The 18,896-nt window shown below is 54.6% G+C and overlaps 2 protein-coding genes across 3 annotated transcripts; one reads left to right on the top strand and one right to left on the bottom strand.

The window, feature by feature from the left end:
- Positions 1-39: 39 nt before the first annotated feature.
- CLSTN3 (calsyntenin 3) lies at positions 40-16,390 on the bottom strand. Its single transcript, XM_075438687.1, has 18 exons — positions 16,219-16,390; positions 13,588-13,710; positions 12,434-12,629; positions 11,744-11,952; positions 10,091-10,240; positions 9,253-9,438; positions 8,534-8,803; positions 8,141-8,253; positions 7,900-8,062; positions 6,789-6,845; positions 5,844-6,001; positions 5,512-5,660; positions 4,820-5,046; positions 3,545-3,715; positions 2,798-2,943; positions 2,531-2,666; positions 833-1,050; positions 40-748 (listed from the first exon to the last, which is right to left on the bottom strand). Exons 1-18 carry the CDS (start codon positions 16,301-16,303, stop codon positions 578-580), a joined length of 2,928 nt encoding a protein of 975 aa, XP_075294802.1. The 5' UTR covers positions 16,304-16,390; the 3' UTR covers positions 40-577.
- Positions 16,391-16,608: 218 nt separating this feature from the next.
- RBP5 (retinol binding protein 5) lies at positions 16,609-18,485 on the top strand. Of its 2 annotated transcripts, none has more exons than XM_075413000.1 (4): positions 16,609-16,921; positions 17,141-17,348; positions 17,823-17,924; positions 18,300-18,485. In XM_075413000.1, exons 2-4 carry the CDS (start codon positions 17,244-17,246, stop codon positions 18,351-18,353), a joined length of 261 nt encoding a protein of 86 aa, XP_075269115.1. In that variant the 5' UTR covers positions 16,609-16,921; positions 17,141-17,243; the 3' UTR covers positions 18,354-18,485. The 2 variants fall into 2 exon arrangements, with proteins under 2 accessions (XP_075269115.1, XP_075269107.1); XM_075412992.1 differs by having other exon boundaries at positions 16,762-16,921; positions 17,170-17,348.
- The last annotated feature ends 411 nt before the right edge of the window (positions 18,486-18,896 follow it).

Raw genomic sequence — 18,896 nt, 5'->3', positions numbered from 1 at the left:
TTCTTTCCCTGCTTCTAGTGAAAAACTACAGAAGCCCTGGACATTTTATTTGAAATCCATTTATTTTAAAAGCCACTTTGTTTCCTCATCCTTCTTACCTTCATTCATTTAGTTTAGGAGTATCGACAATTTTACAAAGCGACACAAGCTGCAGTGGTTTTTTTTGCATGAAACGAGAATAAACCTCAAAGGACAACATTGAAAAAATATACAATATATATATATAATATCTGGGAAGGGGTTGTGAGAGACCCCACTCTGAGCCCTATGGCTGGCTCCTCCTTCCAAATTTCTGTTCTTTCCAAGCCCCTCCTTCCTCATCATCATTTGAGCTGTGCCACTGTCATGTGCAAGTGCCCTAACATGCATTTCTGGAGAGCCAGATGGGGGGTCAGTAATGCGGGGAATGTCCACAATGAGAATGGCAGAAGATGAAGGAACATGGGAGGCAGAAATGACAAATAAGGGAGGGGAGCATGTGTACACGGTGGGGGAAGGAAGAAGTTAAAAGTAAGACACCTCCTCCTTCCAGCCATGTGTTCTGGGGGGGATCCATTGGACTGGTGTTTTAAAGCTCCTAGTAGCGGTGAGAGACGTTGCTTTTGCCGATGATGTGTCGGTCATCCACGTCATTGCTGTCCGGGGAGTCGGGCATCTCCGAGTCAGTGCTGTCATCTTCATCCTCCATGCCCTCGCTAGCTCTGCCCTCGATGCTTTCTGCTGCCCTCTCCTGGCAGCGCTGGTAGGACTGGGGAGGTGAGACATGGGGTAAGGGGAAGGATCTGGCAATCCAGCCATCCGTCCAGCCCCCACCACTGTGGCTGCTGCTTACCTCCATGGGGTTGACTATGATGGTGAGGGCCGAGTCATCCCAGAACATGTCGCTCTCTTTGCCTCCTGTGCTGGTGTGCCCTCCTTCAGCAGCCCCAGGGACCTCTTGCCCCACTCCCCGACGGTGCAGGGAGTGGATGCGCAGGATGCCAAGGATCACCATTAGTGCCAGGAAGCCCACACACACCACAATGATGACAGTGGCAGCACTGGGGACCACTGTGCAGAAGGAAAAGGAGAAGGCATGGTTAGAGTCTGTCACAGAAATGTGCATTTCCAACCTGACCTGCAGGAACCAGGGTTCCTGGGCAGAGCTTGGCTTTTTGGTCTAGGCAGGAACGTGTCCTGACTTTTCTGCTGCCCTGGGCACAGGCAGTTCCTGCCTTCAGCTGCTGTATCTTCACTTGAGGCCTGCATGGTTTTCCAGGCTGCCTAGGTCCAGGCGTCCTCTGATGTCAGCCCAGCATATAGGCTGCAGATCTTCATCTACAGAAATCACCAGAATATGGGGCACAGCAGTCCTTTGTCTCCTCCCTTTAGGAGGGACAAACGTGGGCTAGGGAGAGCCTCTACGGGCACAAGGACGATTTTCAGAGAGTGTGATTTTTGTACAAGCGGTAGAGAAAGAAGAAAGCCAAAAGAAGTCTGCTTTGCACATGGGGCAGAGGCGAGAGCTGTGACGGCCTTCTAATTAGTGCCACAGTCAAAGCCTGGCTTCTCCAGAGGAGAAAACTTGAAATTCATCGAAGACCCTTAGTGCAGTTCCTACCTCTTTGTTCTACGCCTGTAGGCAGAGCCTCGGCCCCCCAGATAACCCTGCTCCCTGCAACATCTATCCAGGCCCTCCACGCATTTGCTCTGGGTGGTTCTGTACAGCAGGGACAACTTTTCCTTTCCTGCTGCCATCAGGCAGAGCTGGGGAAGGCAGCGGCAAAGGCTGATGTTTGGTGCTCTCTCCGCACATATGTAAGCTGTCCTTGCAGTGGCTCGGCACCAGCTGCAGGACTGGGCCAGCCTGGCATCAGCTGCTGCAGGAAGCAGCAGCAAAATCTAGCATCAAAGGTGCTTTCCACAGGGTGCTCTAAAACAGTCCTAGAGCTTTCACAGCCTAGGAGGAGCCAACTGGACTGCAGTCATGCTTGTGGCACAGGGCTGCCAGCACAGACCAACAAATCTAATCTCTGGTCTAGCTTTTGGACTTCTCTTTCCTCTGTTTTGGGGGCAAGAATCCTCTCCTCTGTGCAAGGCCGTCTCCTATATTTTTCTGCCTTGCTGACTACCACCTAGTCCCATCTCTTTTTTTAGAGCTGTGGCAGTCTTGATTCTCTTGTTTCTCTCCTGCTGTTGAAGTTTCTTTCTGAAATTACATTACCCAAGCCCTCACAGCACCTTTGCAAGGTGCGTGAACAAAATCGTACCAGCTTACGGTTGTTCTTTTCAGGTGTAGATTTCAGACTGCTTCTACATCAGGAAAACAACACACCAAAAGAGGAGGACTGTTGCACCAAGCTCTAAAACATAACTTGACACAGACTGCAGTCCCTTTGCTAAGGATGAGTGGCACAGGGCAGTATAATGAAAACTCAATAACACGGGTATAGGCAGCCTAAAAGGAATCTGCTGCTAGAGGTTCTACCAGCATATCAGAAAATCAGCATCCTAACCTAAAGGAATAAAACCAAAAGATGGTGTTACATACTTGGGTTGTTATGGGTGCTCGCCAAACTGTGCCCAGATAGCTCTGGGGGTAAATGATGGCCTCGGTGCATGAACTGCTGGGAACTCAGAATATGGTTAGGATGAGCAGCTCGGTTCATGTTGTGGAGGACATTCACCTGCAGAAAGACCAGAGTGAGAAAGCCTCAGCCCTGTGTTCATGGTACCTTCTACATTGTGTGCATTCCCGTCCACCATGTCCTCTCCACGCATGCGTAAGCACACGTATGTGCACGTATTGATGTTGTACCTCAACAGTAAATTCATTGCTGGAGTAGCGTCCATTCATCTCGGTGCAGGACAGGTGAAACTTCCTTTCGTAAAGAGCAGCACCACGGCTGATGTGGTATGAGACCTGGCGTAGTATTTCCTCGTAAACTGCAATGCTCTCCACACCTGAGACAAGAAGAGAGAATTGGTGTGGGGTGAGGAAGCCCCTGCTTCAAAGTCATCTGGCATCATAACCCTGTAGCAATGAAGAGCTATAGAGGAATCCAAGGCAATGCTAGGTTCATTAATTTTAGGAAAGGAGCAGAGATGGAGCTGGCTGCAAAGGATCTGATTAAATCCCTGCTTGTATTGCTAAAACAAGCAGAAGAGAAGGAAGGATCAAGAGCAACAGCCCTGTTAAGTTCTGGGGAGTACAATGGTGTTGTACCAGTCCACAACCTGTGGGATGTGCGGTCCCCCAGTCATGTCACACACAATGCTGCTGGCATGTGAGAACACCAGACCTGGAGGAGTAAGTCAGGAGGAGTGATACAAGCCTGGGTGATTGCTCAGACACCGTGCCCTAGTACTGTGTGCTCGAGGACGAGCCACCTCCCCAAGGAAATGGCCTGGGACTTCCAAAAGCCAGGAGTTCAACAAATGGTTACATCTCAGAGTCTCACAAAGTACACCATCTCTAAGACTGGGTTAAGTGCTTCTCCCAGCAATGCCTGACAGGGAGTGAGAGAGGCATCATTAGACATCTGTGGCCAAGGAGAGGTCGTACCTGTGATGGTCAGGTAGGCAGAGGTGTTAACAAGCTCCAGGCCCCGCTGCTGCAGCAGTGCCCCATCCAGGAGCAGATACTCCCGCTCTGGGTCCAGGTCATCTCCTACCAATGAGATCTCGCAGCCATCCAGGTTGTGCACAATCTCATCTGACATTCGTGTGTCTGTCACTGAGATGCAAACGGAAAGAAGACAGGGCCAGAAAGCCAGAAAGCCATCAGTGAAGGCAGGAGTCACCCAGAGTGGTACCCACTTACTTCAATGTCCTCCTGTCATATGTAATGACTTCTCTTTCCCTGGCTAACACTGACCTTGAGTAAAATCACTGTCAGTCTAATCACTTGTTGGAGGAGTCTCCCTGGTTCTAATGACATTATTTATGCACATAATAAAATCACTTTATTTTGGAACAACATACTATTATCAGATTGGTTCCCGCTAACACATCTTGGCTGTAAGAACTCTGTTGACAATGACAATGTGCAAATTAGGAACAACTCTATCTCACATTCCCAGACCCTGAGTGCTTTTGAAAGCTTTCTCCTGTCTCACAGCTGGTGGTTACCAAGGTTGAGACCTGATCTTCTTTAAAATGGCAATCTCATTCAATGACTGACTGCTTTCAGCAGAGCTAAGACCAGCCTGCTCTAGGCCAAGAAACTCATCATTGTGTGAGGAAAGGCAAAGATGCTAAAGAGAAAACTATGAGCAAAAAATACCATTACCAGAAGAGATGTGAAGGAAGTGAAAGGATGTGTAGAGCATAGAGTGCAGAGAAATAGTTTGAGGATGATGAAGAGAAACTCAAGGACAAGATACTATAGGGTGTGAGGAAACTGACTGGGGAATTCACAGGAGTAAGCGATGGAGGAAGAGATGGGATGGGGCAACAAATTAGGACAGCAGGAGAGAAGGAAGCAGGAGGAGACTGAGTAAGTGCAAGAGTGGAGAGGGTAACAGGCAGGACATCCATCCAGCGCTGGATTCAATAAAGGGAAATGTAGGTAAAATGTTAAAGGGATTAGGAATGAGCAGCCTGGGAAAGAAGGAGAGAGCGAGGCAAAGGAACTGGGTGGACAGAAAAACTACAGGGAGGAGCAGAAAGGGATAAGAACCGATCAGCCTACATATTGACAGACAATGTGCCATGCTTCTATGTTTGTAAATTCTCTCCTGTTTTGGGGGTAACGAGGGGCTCTGCTTTCTCTGCAGGATAGCAACTCTTGTAGGTCTTTCCAGTTTGTCTCTTATACCTCGCCCTGTACTCCACTCACCGGTACCGTGCCAATTCTCATCCTTCTTGGCCTCCACCTGGTGAGAAATAGAGCAGGTGATCTGGAGGTTGGGGAACAGGGGGATCCCGTCAGGAGCCTCAAAGTCTGATGCAGGATGAGCATAGTGGGCATTGCCACTCAACAGGATCTGGGGAGCGTCAGGCTGTAGCACCACAACATAACCTTCCACATCAGGAATGGAGACGCAGGACTCTTCACTGAAACACCTGAAGGAAAGCAGTAGAAAGCATCAGTTGGCCCACACTTCCACCAGCAACACTGTAATAGAACACCTCCTGCCCATTACTGCCAGTGAAGGAAATATCCTTTTCGTGGCAGTCTTCCTAAAGGTTGCCTATAGCCTGCTGCATGAGACAGAGAGGTACGGTAGGAATGACATCACTGGGTTTCAGATAACTTGGTCGCATCCACATACCACAGAGAAAATTAAAACCAGCCCACATGCCTGGAACACCATGAGTGAAGGCAGAAGTTCTGCTACCTGCATGGACCCCAGGACCCAGTATTGCAGTATCTATTTGGATTTTGGATACTTTATTTTCAGGAAGAGTTTTACCCATTTCAAGACCATCAATTAGAATTAAAATATATGGTGAGGGAGTGTGATTTTGGTCAAAAGAGAGGTCACCCTTTTGCTGAACTCAGCCAGAGGCACTGATTTGTCCACTCACTTGACAGCAGTGGTGAGTCTGAGTGGCCGGACTCCAGGGGTAGCAAAGCGCAGTGAATTCATGTAAGCCACATGCTGGATTGCATGGTTGAAGGTTTCCACATCATCGCCCTCCAAGGTCAGCAAGGACTGAGAGGGGTTCACGTGAACCTACAGGTGGGAGGGAAGAAAACACTCAAGAGTTCCTTGGCAAATGCCAAGAGTCCAGGCTAAAAGAGACACAAAGGAGAAAGGTGGGGAGCTGTCTGAAGTGGGGGAGCAGGCAAAGTCCTGGGAAACAAGGCTGGGAAGGAGAATGGAAGAGACCCATGCAAGCTGGGCAGATGGGCATACCTTCATCCCTTTGCCCAGACTGTCGAAGTCACTGTAATCAAGCCCCTCACGGCAGGCATACAGGCATTCAATAACCTCCCGGCTCTCCAAGCTACCAGGGCGCACAGTGAAGCCAGCCAAGTAACCATGGAAGTAGTGGTGTATCGACAGAGGATCTCCTGAGGGAAACATGGGAGGTGGAGGGTGTGAGAGACATGGCGAGGAAGAGCACAAAACCCAATAGAAGCAACAGTGTGAGGGACATACAGATGTTAAGGGAGGTAGAGAGAGACAGAGGGGTTGCATGGGGCATGGAAAAGCCAAGACAACAAAAGCAACAGTGTGAGGGACATACAGATGTTAAGGGACGTAGAGAGAGACAGAGGGGTGCACAGGGCATGGAAAAGCGAAGACAACAAGAAGACAGGGGATGCTGAAGTAAGGAGATGACAATTTTCTTAATTCAAGATGGGGGGAAAGTGAGAAAAACAGACCAACAGAAAGACTAGGGCAGTGAACGGTGGGTAGCGTAGAGAAGTTTCTGCCAAACTGCTGAATGCCAGATGGAAACAATTTCTTGTCCCCTGCTCACTCTGCTTCCTGTGAGGGCTTTTAAAAGAAACTGTACGTTCCATAGATAGTTAGGGATGAGGGGACATCTCCTGATGTCTCTAATGGCTATTGTGTTCCTCAGAGACCAACTTTAATGATCAGGCACAAGGACTTTCTGCACATGGAAAGCATACTCCATCTCTCAAAGCAGGCTGTAGTCCTCCTCTCAGCCTTTTCATGCTGCACAGGTATCAGGGTATCAAGGACCAATCTGCCAAATAAGGGTTTTCCTCCCAGGATGGTGGGAGGCAGCAGGACAGGACTGGAGAAGCTGTATAAGGAAGGCACCATGCAAGAACTGATAGTCATGCACGGTGAAGAGGGAAAGAGAACTGTCTTCTTTCTTCTCCCTACCTTGTACAGTATCAGTAGAGTTCTCGTTTCCTTTGATTTTCTCTTTGTTTTTCTCCTCTGCAAAAGGAGAACATTCAGACAAGCAATAAGGCATTGGAAGAGGGTAATTACTGTACAAGTGTCTCTACTGGCCAGTCCAGAAGAACAGCTCTGGAGTCATGTGCCAAGCAGTGCGCCCTTCAACTCCAGAGACAGCGCATCACAGGTGAAAGAGGGCAGAGTCCCTCTCGTGAAGGGGGTGGTGAGACTGCAGGATGACTAACTGATACAAGGGAGAAAGTATAGGGGTTTTTTCTCCTTTCTCAGTGATATCCATTTTTGGATTGGTTCCCATATACGAAACAAGGCCCTAGCCATGTTTGCAACAAATTCCCTTTGAAACTCAGATGGTTCCAGGAGGGTGTCCCAAGCTGATGAATATTTGGTGGTTGCAAAAGACAAATTGAGAGCACAGAGCTGTGGGAAGATCCCTGACCTGGAAGAAGCAGCACTACAGTACAGATTAGAAATTTCTGCTGGAGTGAAGGCAAGCAGCAGGCAAATTCCTTTAGTTCAGTCCTGCTCTGGTCTTGCAGGAGAGCTGAAAGACCTGGGAAATGCAGCCTTACATCTCCACAGAATAGGTTTTAATCTGGTAGTGGTTTAACTATGTCCCTAACCTGACCTTTCTCATCCAACTCAATTCCCTTAAAGAATGATGTGTGACTTCTTCATATAGACCCTCAAGACACAGAAGTCCCCATCAATACAACCAGGAGTACAAATAGCACTGCCTGCTCTCTGGTGAAAAGCTTTGATGGAAACGCCAGCACCTGAACGAGGTACAGAGCTTCACCTCTGCCTGAAAGCTGGTTGTCCATCGCATATTCTACTGCTGTTGCCCATGAAGCTGCCAGTGACACTCATCCCTGAGCTATTATTACCGTGGCCTGCTGGCTTGGTCTGTAAGGAAGGAAGGAGCCACACTGGCTTTGGTGCCAAGAAGGCAAGATGGCTGCAAGGTGGCTTGCAGCATTTAGTGTTGAGTGGTGTTTCTTTCACTGTTCTGGGTCTCCCCCTGCTCCCTCGTTTACTGTACAGGAGGAACACAGTTTGGGGAGCAGGCACGCACCGGTCCAGCAGGCTCCGATCATGACAGCGGGTTCCTGCCGCGGGGGATGAATGAGGCCATTGTCGTGGATGAGGGCAGGGTCGTACGAGACGCCATCCACGTAGAGCGTGACAGTGGGGAACTCCAGGTTGAGGGCATAGTGGTGCCACTCGTCATCGCAGACCTATGGCAGACGGCACAGGGAGGATCAGCCAAGGGCAGAAGGAGAAGGGACACGGGGAAGAGGCAAATGCTTCCTCACCTGCTCCAGCTTCCAGAGGAATTTCACAGGCCTTGCACTTTCCAGCAAAGGCCAGTAGAGGAAAGCAATCCGGCAGCCGTGCACGGCCAGAGAGTAATGCGAGTAGCCATCCTCTGCCAGGGGCAAGCACAGGGAGTTACGCGCCCATTGCGCCTCGGAGCAGCCTCACACCAGCGCCCAGAAGCTCACGGTAGCCTGCACAACTGGCACGCTGCACCGCCAGCTCACAGTGGGCTTGGCTGCTCCCAGGAAAGTGACACCTGGAGAATCTGGGTTCCTAAGGAGGGACCCCTGCCCAGGTCCCGCTCTGGAACGCGAGAGGTTTCCCCCCCGTGGGGACAATCCCTTCTAACAGGTTAGAGGCAGAGAGCAGAAGCCAGAAAAGGGTCTCACCGCTCTGCACTGTACTGCAGATCACCGTCTCCTCTTCCCGCCTGCCTTTGCCAGGCACCACGGCGTGCTTCATCCACACAGACAGGGTGAAGTGGTCACTCAGCCCCTCATGGGCACTCGGCCCGTTCACCACAGGCACCTGGGCAGCCTGGCTGCCATTGAACCAGTAGATGAGGCTGCTGTCCTGGCTGTAGTGCACAGAGAGCCGCGCCGTCCAGTTCGCCGTGGGGCTGGGCACTGGCAGCAGGTCAATCTCTCCTGAGGCAGCACCTGCCAAGAAGGGAAGGAAGGAGTCAGCAATGTCAGCATGGGTGCATAAGGAACCTGACAACCAGGGAACTTGTAACGTCCCAGAGCATGGGGAGAGGAGGAGTTGCCTACAGGCCTCCTCCTATCTGGAGAAGGATGGCGACTTCTCCATCCGTCCTAAGGGCGATCCCACAGACTCTGCGTGACGGGGCAATGCACAGCAACCTCTGGCTTGCCAGCGAGGAAACCACGGGGACCCCCTTGTAAATACGGGCAGGGTGCCCACTGCCCCTCAACGGAGCGTGCGAGCTAGGCGTCCTCACAGCCCTGCTGACCACAGCAGATGTGAGGAATTCGTCCCCTGGCATCTCTCCCATGTGAGGCACAGAGCTACCGCTGTGAACCCCTCCAGGGGAAGGGGCAGGGTGCTGTGCCACAGCTGCCCTCGGCTCAGGAAAGAATCAATTCACCACAGAGTTTGCGTAGCGACTTCTCGGAGTAGTTATCCCGATCACAGCCCTTGGCCACATGGTTTGTCTGCAGCTCCACCGTGGCCTGGATGTTCCACAGGGGCTCATCGCAGGTCTCCAGGTGAATGCTGGGGAAGAGCGCGAGGCTGCCGGCACCCGGAGTGTACTCAATCCTCTTGCTCCAGCCTAATGAAGCAGAGAGAGAGAAAGAGAGGGGCTAGGTCTTGCCAAAGACCCAAGGCCAGAACAAATGGCACACACACAAGTGACAGCTATGGACTTGCCCAGAAACAAGAGATTTTTGGCCCTTTCCACGCTGAAAAGGCTTTTTGCAGCTGGCATCAGTGCAAGGGAAGATTTCCTAGAAGCACAGAGTCCAAATTCTCATCTTCTACAGCGAGTACCAATGTAGCATCACTCCTTGGATTGTCAGCGTCTCTCACCAGGCAGAGCTGTGTTGATTACCCCTTAATTCTATTGACTAAAGTGAACCTGTAGGCATGCAGCACCTCTAGAAAAGCCAAAGATCCTCAAGATAAGCAGCCTCCAAAACAATCTACATTGAATACAGTCTACAAGCCTTACCAAATACATAATGGTTCACAATAATCCCAGGAATGATTTTCCAATGTTAGAATTGCCTTCCAGTGGCTTTGCAACTGACTTAGATGCCTGCTGCATCCCTTTAGATGGGACAGATGGGTTGGTGCGAGAATTTAATCATATATATGTGCATCCAAATTTGTATGTCTATATACAAACATTTCCAATGAGTAGGACCGAGTAGCAGTTCAGCAAAAGCAAAGGGAAGACATCACTGTGTTTGGAGGTTTCATACCCTGCCAGCTGGGCTTGCAGGTGGGTTTCACCTGGATTTCCACTTCAGCATCATCAGAAGCCCGCTTCTTTCCACAGTCATACGCCGTCACAGTGAATTTGTAGAGACGGTCCCCACTGTACTGCAGCTTCTCCGTGTTCTCGATATTCCCTGGTTAGCGAAACAGAGATCAAGGGAAAGGAAAGACAGTCTCCTCAGAGATGTTCCTTGCAGAAACCACTTTTATTTTTCATCAGCTACAAAAACAACTAAAAAGGAGTTGAGTCCCCCCCTTGCACAGTGCCACTCCATAGAAGACACAAAATGGCTGCTGCATCTCTGCACCAAGAGAGAGAGATGAGCAGTGCTGGAAAATTCATATAGCACGGCTCTGTCAGCAAGTGGGACTGGCAGAGAGGGAGCAAAGCAGGAAAGGGGGAGTGACGTGCTCGTGGTAGGTGCGGATTACAGAATCACAGAATCACAGAATAGTAGGGGTTGGAAGGGACCTCTGTGCGTCATCAAGTCCAACCCTCCTGCCAAAGCAGGGTCACCTACAGCAGGCTGCACAGGACCTTGTCCAGGCGGGTCTGGAATATCTCCAGAGAAGGAGACTCCACAACCTCCCTGGGCAGCCTGTTCCAGTGCTCCGTCACCCTCAGAGGGAAGAAGTTCTTCCTCATGTTCAGACGGAACTTCCTGTGCCTCAGTTTGTGCCCATTGCCCCTTGTCCTGTTGCTGGGCACCACTGAAAAGAGCTTGGCCCCATCCTCCTGACACCCACCCTTCAGATATTTGTAAGCATTTATAAGGTCCCCTCGCAGCCTTCTCTTCTTCAGACTGAACAAGCCCAGTTCCCTCAGCCTCTCCTCGTAGGAGAGATGTTCCAGTCCCCTCATCATCCTTGTAGCCCTCCGCTGGACTCTCTCCAGTAGCTCTTCATCTTTCTTGAACTGGGGAGCCCAGAACTGGACACAGTACTCTAGATGAGGCCTCACTAGGGCAGTGTAGAGGGGAAGGAGAACCTCCCTCAACCTGCTGGCCACACTCTTCTTGATGCACCCCAGGATCCCATTGGCTTTCTTGGCAGCCAGGGCACACTGCTGGCTCATGGTTAACCTGTCATCCACCAGGACGCCCAGGTCCCTCGCCGCAGAGCTGCTCTCCAGCAGGTCCACCCCAAGCCTGTACTGGTGCATGAGGTTGTTCCTCCCCAGGTGCAGGACCCTGCATTTGGCTTTGTTGAACCTCATCAGGTTCCTCTCTGCCCAGCTTTCCAGCCTATCCAGGTCACGCTGAATGGCAGCACAGCCTTCTAGTGTATCTACCACACCTCTCAGTTTGGTGTCATCAGCAAACTTGCTGAGGGTACATTCTAACTCTTCATCCAGGTCGTTGATGAAGAAGTTAAACAAGACTGGGCCCAGTACTGACCCCTGGGGGACACCACTTGTTACCAGCCTCCAACTAGACTCAGCTCCGCTGATGAGAACCCTGTGAGTTCGGCCATTCAGCCAGTTCTCAATCCACTTCACCGACCACTCATCCAGCCCACACTTCCTCAGCTTCCCTAGGAGGATATCATGGGAGACTGTGTCGAAAGCCTTGCTGAAGTCAAGGTAGACAACATCCACGGCTCTCCCTTTGTCTACCCAGCCAGTCATGGATTCTTACCGTCATTGTCAATGAGAAAGGGAATATTGGGAGTCAGGATCTCATAGTAGCAGATCTGGCTGTACTGTGGCGAGCAGTCTCCATCAATGGCCTCCACACGCAAGATGCGGTCATACAGCTTTCCCTCAGTCACTGCCACACGATACAACTTTTCCACAAAGACGGGAGCAAACTCATTCACATCGTTTACTCGAACGTGCACTGTAGCCCTGACACAGAGAGACATCAGTAAGAACTGATTGGCTGATTAGGAGCCGTACACCACCTGAATTTCAGTGTAAATCACCTCCCTAAAGTGCACCGGTCTGATTTGCAGCCATCAAAAGCAAGGACAAGGAAAGAGACCTTGGTTTCAGCACAGCAATGTTGGCTCACAGGAGCTTGGACAATGCTTTCCCAGCCCAGAGAAAGAGTAAAAGGAATGATAACGTAATCTGGACCTCCTCCCTGCAGCAACATAAAACACCACCCTTAGACACAACAATCAAGCAGCCCCCATTTCTAGTGTATTCACTCACGTGACTTGGTCAGTGAACATTTCTCTTTCGGTCTTACTAACACCTTGGGTTACAGTATCAAGGCTAGAGAAAAATACTTCTGGCTAAAGGAACCATTCCCACAGCAATTCTCACTGGCTTTTCTGTGGCAGATCGCATTTTGTAATGTGCAGCAATGACTTCATGGACTTACTTGTGTGATTTCTTGGTATTTGCTCCATCAGGTCCCTCTCCACAGTCATAAGCCTGGATGGTGAAGGTGTGCTCCTTGTGTGCTTCACAATCCACTGGTTCCTTGGCCCGGATCAGCCCCTCACCTGTAGCTTTGTCCAGGATCACAGCTTCAAAAGGTACCCCTGCCCCATGGATCCTGAAGCCACAGATTTCACCTGGTACCCATGGACGCAGAGAGGAAGGGGAGAAAGAACAGGACTGAGGAGAGCGCATTATGCCCCCTTGACTTCCCCCTCCCATATTTTCTTCCCTGCTAACTTACACTCTCCTTTCTCCCCCACTATGACCTCTCATTTCGAGCAATTTTTGGTTCCGTAGGAGTTCCTCTTACAGCCATTAACGGTGTAGATTGCCCTCTACTGGAGATTACTCCCACGGCCAGGAGTCTTGACCAGCATCAAGAAAGATGGTTGCAAAGCTCAAGCTAGATTTATCAGTGCTACACTGGCACAGTGCTGAGGGAGCACCTTATTTCTCCTCTGCGTCCCTCAGGGAGGCAGAACAGGCCATATATTGCAGAGAGACAGCCAAAGCGTGAAGATCCATGATGTCTCATCCACCCACGCATGCAGGATGTGCGCAGTACCGCAGGGAACTGCAGATAGGGTCACCTAAATCCTAAAGTTCCGCTCACAGGGGCCACTTTTCCTCTTCCAAAGCTGAGGGAGGATGTGTGAGGAACCTCCAGGCATGGCCTAAACAAGCACCAGGAAGACAGCCCTCCTGAAACCTCGTCTGCAGCTCCAGGGATTTGCGCTTTCTGCAAGCGGAGGTAGCGCTGCCAACGAAGTGTGCCCTACCAGCTCTCTCCAGTGCTCGCAGACACAGAGCTGTGCATGTGATCTTTGGAAATAGCAGAACTGCGTCAAAAAGTAGCTGGCTCCACCCTCAATTCCGCTCCCTAAGGGAAACAGCTCACAGCATCCTAAACCAAGCTGTGCCCAGATTGCCTCCAGCCTTCACTGGGGACCTCCCCCGGAGGAAGGTTTGGAGGTGACCGTTTCCTGGAGAGAGCTAGAACCCAGCAGAGGGATGGACGTTGCCCTGTCTCAGCCTCTTGGGAGGTCTCTCCCTGCCTCCCACCCTTCCCAGAGCTGCTTGCTGCCCACCTACCTGCATAGCGCAGTGGAGCATCTTTGTCCAGTGCGAACAGCGGTGGGTTGAGCAGGACCGTGTTGTCATTCTCCATGACGATGCCCTGATACTCCGCTTCAATCCAGGGTTTGTGCTTGTTGGCTGAGGTGGATTTGGGGTAAGGGATGGAGCATAGGAATGTATTAGCTGCCGATGACAGATTCAGTATGAAAAGAGCAAAATATCATCCAGTGACAGGTAACAACCACCCCTTCCCACCTTCTTCTCTGGAAACAAAGAAGTCTAAAATAGGCTGGGAGGAAGAAGTTATCTTTCTTTAGCTGCACCCTACATGGCTCTTGGGAGACCTTGTCAGAAGCCGTGTGTTCCTTCTGGCCTCCTCATTAATATCTTAGGAATATGTGGAGAGGCATCCAGGTGCCCAGGAAAGCTGGAGTGGTTAAAAAAAACTAATAAGAGGCAGAAGTAGTTTGATTCTGGAGATGGATTCCAAATGCTAAATCCTTCCTCACTGAAGGCGAAACTAAAGGATCCAAGATACATCTTCCCTTGGGGTGTTCCCAGGGGACAAGACTCGCGTGCAGCCATTACCAGCGTACACCCCTCATCCTCTGGACTAAGGCCCAGGGTCTACACACACATGTACCCAGGTACGCTTTCAGTCAGTCACCCTACGTGGACAACAGCCTACTCCGAGAGTCCCTGGCTCCTTCCTTCCCTGCTCCATGGTGAGCACCATATTCCCTTGGCCCCTCCTTGCTAATCCCGATGGCTGGAGCCCAGCCAGGCTTGGCATGGAGGCAGCAGCCAGCAGGAGGCTCTGAAAAATGTCACAGGCCCAGAAATAGCAAATTAATCTTTATTACACAGGCTCCGGGGCAGGGAAAGGGAGAAATAAGGGGGTGGGGGGGAGGGAAGGGGAGTGGAGAGGAGGGGAGAGAGAAGAAAAATCGTTACAAATTAAAAACCCCTCCCCCATGCCCACTCCCTGCCAAATGGGCCTCGGAGATTATATTACATGGCCTAGTTACAACCCCCATTCCCAGAGAATCCCCCACTCTCCCACCCCCTGGAGACCACGGTTCATCACAACCGAGCAACGCTTTGAGCACAGCGTGGCTCAGAGGATACGGAGCCTTCCCCCTCAAGGGCACGACTTCCAACGTGTGAATTCATCCTCTGTAGCACGGCATCCTCTGAAGCCGTGCCGGTGTGGCGTGGTGCGTTGCCTCGAAAGGGACGGTATCCCTTACGGCCAAGCATGCTGCAAACCGGGGCCAGGGCACGGTGCCGGAGCCGGGCAGCGGGCCGGCGGACAGGGCGACGGGTCAGGCTGGGGATGCAGCCGTAGGGCAGAGCGGGCAGACCCGGCCTGGCGTCGCAGTGAAGAGCATGGGTTGGCATTTCTCCCTCTCCATATTGATTAAGATTATAAAGCACCACGTAGGAAACCCAGAAAAACATCCACCCTGCTCGGTATGCAGGTGGAATCCTTCCCGTCTGCCAGTGCCCTCTGTGGCCCCCACCAGATTCCACTCTGTGGCGGCTCCGGTCCGCGCGGCCACGCCACCGAGGTGGGAACCTGTAGCTGCAAGAGCCGAATGTGCCCTGTTGCTGGGGTAACAAGCCGGTGGCAGAGAGATAAATCCTTTGCTGCATCCACCTGCAACTTGGGAATCACCGATCTGATTGCTCAGGAAACAAGATCCTGGAGCTTAGGAAAACATTTCGGGAATATTTTTAGGATACAGACTCCTACTAGCTTCAGGAAAGCTCCTGTAAACCTAAAAATGATTTGCCGGAGGGTGGGCAGGTGTTTCAGAGCGTAAATTTACCACGGAGGGAGAAACCCCAGAGCGTCAGGGGCCTTGCCTCGCCACCGGGCCCCCGGGCACCCGAGCAGCCCAGATAAACGCCCCTGCCCCTGCCAACGCCAGCGTGTGCCCAGAGCTCCGCGTTGCAGCGGCCCCGCAGCCCTGACCTCCCCCAAAGCACGGAAGGCGCCCCGAGAGGTCACCATCCCCGGCGACCCCCGAGCCCCGCGCTCTCAGATTCCCCCACCCTGCCGAACCACTGCCGCACCGACTCCCCCCGGGACGAATTTCTCGCCCCTGTGCCTACAGATCTAGAAACCCGCATCTCTCCCCGGCGCGGTGACGCGTTGGGAGCACGTCCGCATTCAGAACGGCACCGCTGTAGGGCTGGGGGGGCCACGTTCAGCGGCTGAAATGCGGTTTGACACCGGCAGCCTGCACAGCTGGCACGTAACCATGATAATCCCTGTGGGCAGATCCTAGCTGGAGGGACCAGAACCGGGCGACAGAGGCAGGGGGGTGCGTGTCGGTGACCGCAGGGGTCGGTGGAGCAGCGAGGCGTTCTCTCTCCGGGAGGGGAGGAGAGCTGAACCCACGCGGCGGTAACGGGAACAAAAGCAAGACCAGCCGGGGGGCAGAGGGGGAAAAGGGCGGCGGGAGGAGACGGGCGGGGAGCGGGGCTGGGATGCGGCCGCCCCAAGGGGCAGAGCACCCCGGGGACGGCGGAGATGCCCCGGTGGAAACCCGCCGGGCGGGACGAAGGCGGCGGGCAGCTCGACGGCGCCGACGGCCACCGAGCCCCCTCCGCACCCCCGGGGCCGCGCCCGCCGCTCACCTTTGTTGGAGGCGCCGGCGGGCAGCGCGGCGCAGAGGCAGAGGAGCGGGAGGAGGACAGCGGTGCGAGGCCGAGGGTCGCCCATCGCGGCGGCGGCAGCGGGTCCCGGCCCGCCCGGGGCTACCGGACAGCGGCGGGCGCGGCCCTGCCCTGCCCTGCCCGGCCCTGCCCGGCCCGGCCCGGCCTTTCCCGCGGCGGCAGCGCGCAGGGACGGCGCGGCCCCTCCGCCAGCCCCGCTCCGCTCCACGCCCGGCCCCGCCCCGCCACTGCAGCATGACGTCACGGGCGCGGCGGGGCTCGGCAGCCAATGCGAGGGGCCGACGCGCCAGGTGCTGCGGGCGGGGGGGGGCGGCTGCCCGCTGCGATCCGGGCACGGCGCCGGGGGGGGCACCCGGCTCTCGCGCGTCCTCCCCAGCCGGGGCGGGGGCGCTGGGAGCGGGGGCAGGGCCGGCCTTTACCGCGCCCCCCCGCCGCGGGGACTCTTACTGCGGCGGGGAGCCCGGCCGCCCCGCAGAACCGCCCCGCAGAGGGGCACTGGCCCGCCCGGCAGCCAGCTCGGTCCCGGCTCCACGTCTGTCCCGCTCCGTGCCCGCTCTCCTCGTCGCCGCCGGGCCGGGCCCCCCCACCGCGATGCCCCCCAACCTCACCGGGTATTACCGCTTCGTCTCCCAGGAGAACATGGACAACTACCTGCGCGCTTTAGGTACCTTCGCCCTGCTCGTCCCTTTCCCGCCTCGCCTCTGGCTCCCCTCGCCTCCAGCTCCATCAGAAGTCGGGGAGGAAGGGGCTTGGGAACCCTCAGGTCCTTCCCTCTGCCACCGGCGCTTTGTCGGGAGGGGGGAGGACGGGTGGTGGCTGGGGGACCCTGGCTAGGAGCAGAGGAGTTTGGGGGGTCGTCCACGGATCTCCTTTCACCCTCCAGATATCAACGGATCTCCTTTCACCCTCCAGATATCAACGTGGTCCTGCGAAAACTGGTTTGCTTCCTGAAGCCCGATAAAGAGATCATCCACACGGGAGACCACATGGTCATCCGCACCATCACCTCCCTGCGGGACTACGTTATGGATTTTGACCTGGGGGTCCAGTTTGAGGAAGATCTGGGTCCCGTGGATGGGCGCAAGTGCCAGGTGAGGAGCCCAAGCAGCACAGCCTGATGGCGGGTTGGGGTGCACCAGAAGCTGAGGGACTTGCTTGGGTTTTGATTCAGGAACCAGATGAGAGCCCGGCCCAGAGCTGGCGTGCCCTGGCAGGTCCGGGAAGAAGTGGTTCCATGAGCAAATCCCTCACAGCGCAGGGGATGAGCACCCAACCGCCAGAAACCCAGTTCTTTGGGATCCGGAGGGCACTATCCTTTGGAGCAAAGCCCTGAGAAGACAGAACGTCAGCCCGCTCGGCAGCACTCTGTTGCACTGGGAAGCCAGATGGTCATTCATCTCCCAGAAAGAACATCAGTCCCAAGGAGCCACCAGAGAGACGCCAGATCGGGGGACTGCGTTCAAAAATGGGTCTGAGAGGGACAGTCGGTGTCCGCACTGGAAACCTGTCTAGCCAGGAGCCGCTTGTCTCGGGACCGTGCCTTCCCCTCTGCTCCTTTCTTTCAGACAACTGTCTCCTGGGACGGGGATCAGCTGGTGTGTGAGCAGCTCGGGGAGAAGAGGAACCGAGGCTGGAGGCACTGGCTGGAGGGGGACCAGCTGCATCTGGTGAGGAGGGGTCTGGCGCAGCTCGCTAAGCCCCGGTCGCGGTGGGCAGGTTGGGACACGCCATGCGGGCGCTGCGGGCTCTCAGCCAGCCATGCGGCTTCCCTCCAGCTCCGCTCAGCCTTCGGCCCCGGGACCTCGGGGGGTCCGCGCAAACACCCGCCTCCCGGGTTTAAAAGTTAACACCGCTCCGCGAAGGCGACGTCGTTGCCCCGCGGCCTGACCCCGCTGAGGGTCGGCGAGGGCGTGTGGCAGCGTGCGGGGCCTCCGGCCAGCGCCGGGACGGCGGGCAGGGCTGCGGTGCGGGGACTGGGGGGATGGGGGGGTAAAGGAGTAGGGGAGCCGGCCTAAACTCCTCTTTGGCCCCGCTTCCCCCAGCGCATGACCGCTGAAGACGAAGTCTGCGTCCAGGTCTTCCAGAAAGTGAAGTGAGCCGCTCCCCCGGGCCGGCCCCGACGGATGCCCGGGCTGGACGCCCCCTCCCCGAGCACGACCTGCCCCGGCTTGAGAAAGAAAACAAGAGCCGAGTCCCGCGCCGTCGCAGCGTGTTTCCTTCTGCCTCGCCCGGGGGTCACGGCGGGGCCGGGCGGGAGGCGGGAGCGGAGGCGGCGGTGGGCCGGGCTGGGGGGGGGGGGGGGCGACGGGCCGTCACGGGGGCTCCTTTCAGAATAAGAGCCGGGCGGGGAGGAGCGGGGCCGGTGCGCCGCCCCCGCCGAGGCCAAAGCCGGACCCCTCGGCGTCCCCGGTGTCCCCCCCCCGGGATGCAAGAGCTGATGCCCGAGGGGGCAGGGGTAGGGGAGGATGCCCCTTCTTCCGCGGCCACCAACACCTGCCGTCTCCTCTCGTCCACCCGCGTTCTTCTCAGGGTCCCGGGCTCCTTGAGCGGGGCCAGTGGGGAACAGAACTTTGTCCTTCAGAGTCAAAGGTTTTCGCACAGTCGTGTGAAATCCGAGGGCTGGGTCTGAGAAGGTGCCG

The sequence above is a fragment of the Opisthocomus hoazin genome, chromosome 1 (genome assembly GCF_030867145.1).
Source record: "Opisthocomus hoazin isolate bOpiHoa1 chromosome 1, bOpiHoa1.hap1, whole genome shotgun sequence".
Taxonomy (NCBI): domain Eukaryota; kingdom Metazoa; phylum Chordata; class Aves; order Opisthocomiformes; family Opisthocomidae; genus Opisthocomus; species Opisthocomus hoazin.
Note: the sequence above shows the minus strand (reverse complement) of the source record. Positions and strands in the feature narration are given on the sequence as shown.

Coding starts and splice junctions, on each gene's coding strand:
- CLSTN3 (XM_075438687.1), bottom strand. CDS start 16,303: ATGGGCGACCCTCGGCCTCGCACCGCTGTCCTCCTCCCGCTCCTCTGC. Junction 12,630..13,587: donor TGCTCCACTGCGCTATGCAG/GTAGGTGGGCAG, acceptor CATGGGTACCAG/GTGAAATCTGTGGCTTCAGG. Junction 3,716..4,819: donor TGAGAATTGGCACGGTACCG/GTGAGTGGAGTA, acceptor TTTGCATCTCAG/TGACAGACACACGAATGTCA.
- RBP5 (XM_075412992.1), top strand. CDS start 16,849: ATGCCCCCCAACCTCACCGGGTATTACCGCTTCGTCTCCCAGGAGAAC. Junction 17,349..17,822: donor TGGATGGGCGCAAGTGCCAG/GTGAGGAGCCCA, acceptor CCTTTCTTTCAG/ACAACTGTCTCCTGGGACGG. Junction 17,925..18,299: donor AGGGGGACCAGCTGCATCTG/GTGAGGAGGGGT, acceptor CGCTTCCCCCAG/CGCATGACCGCTGAAGACGA.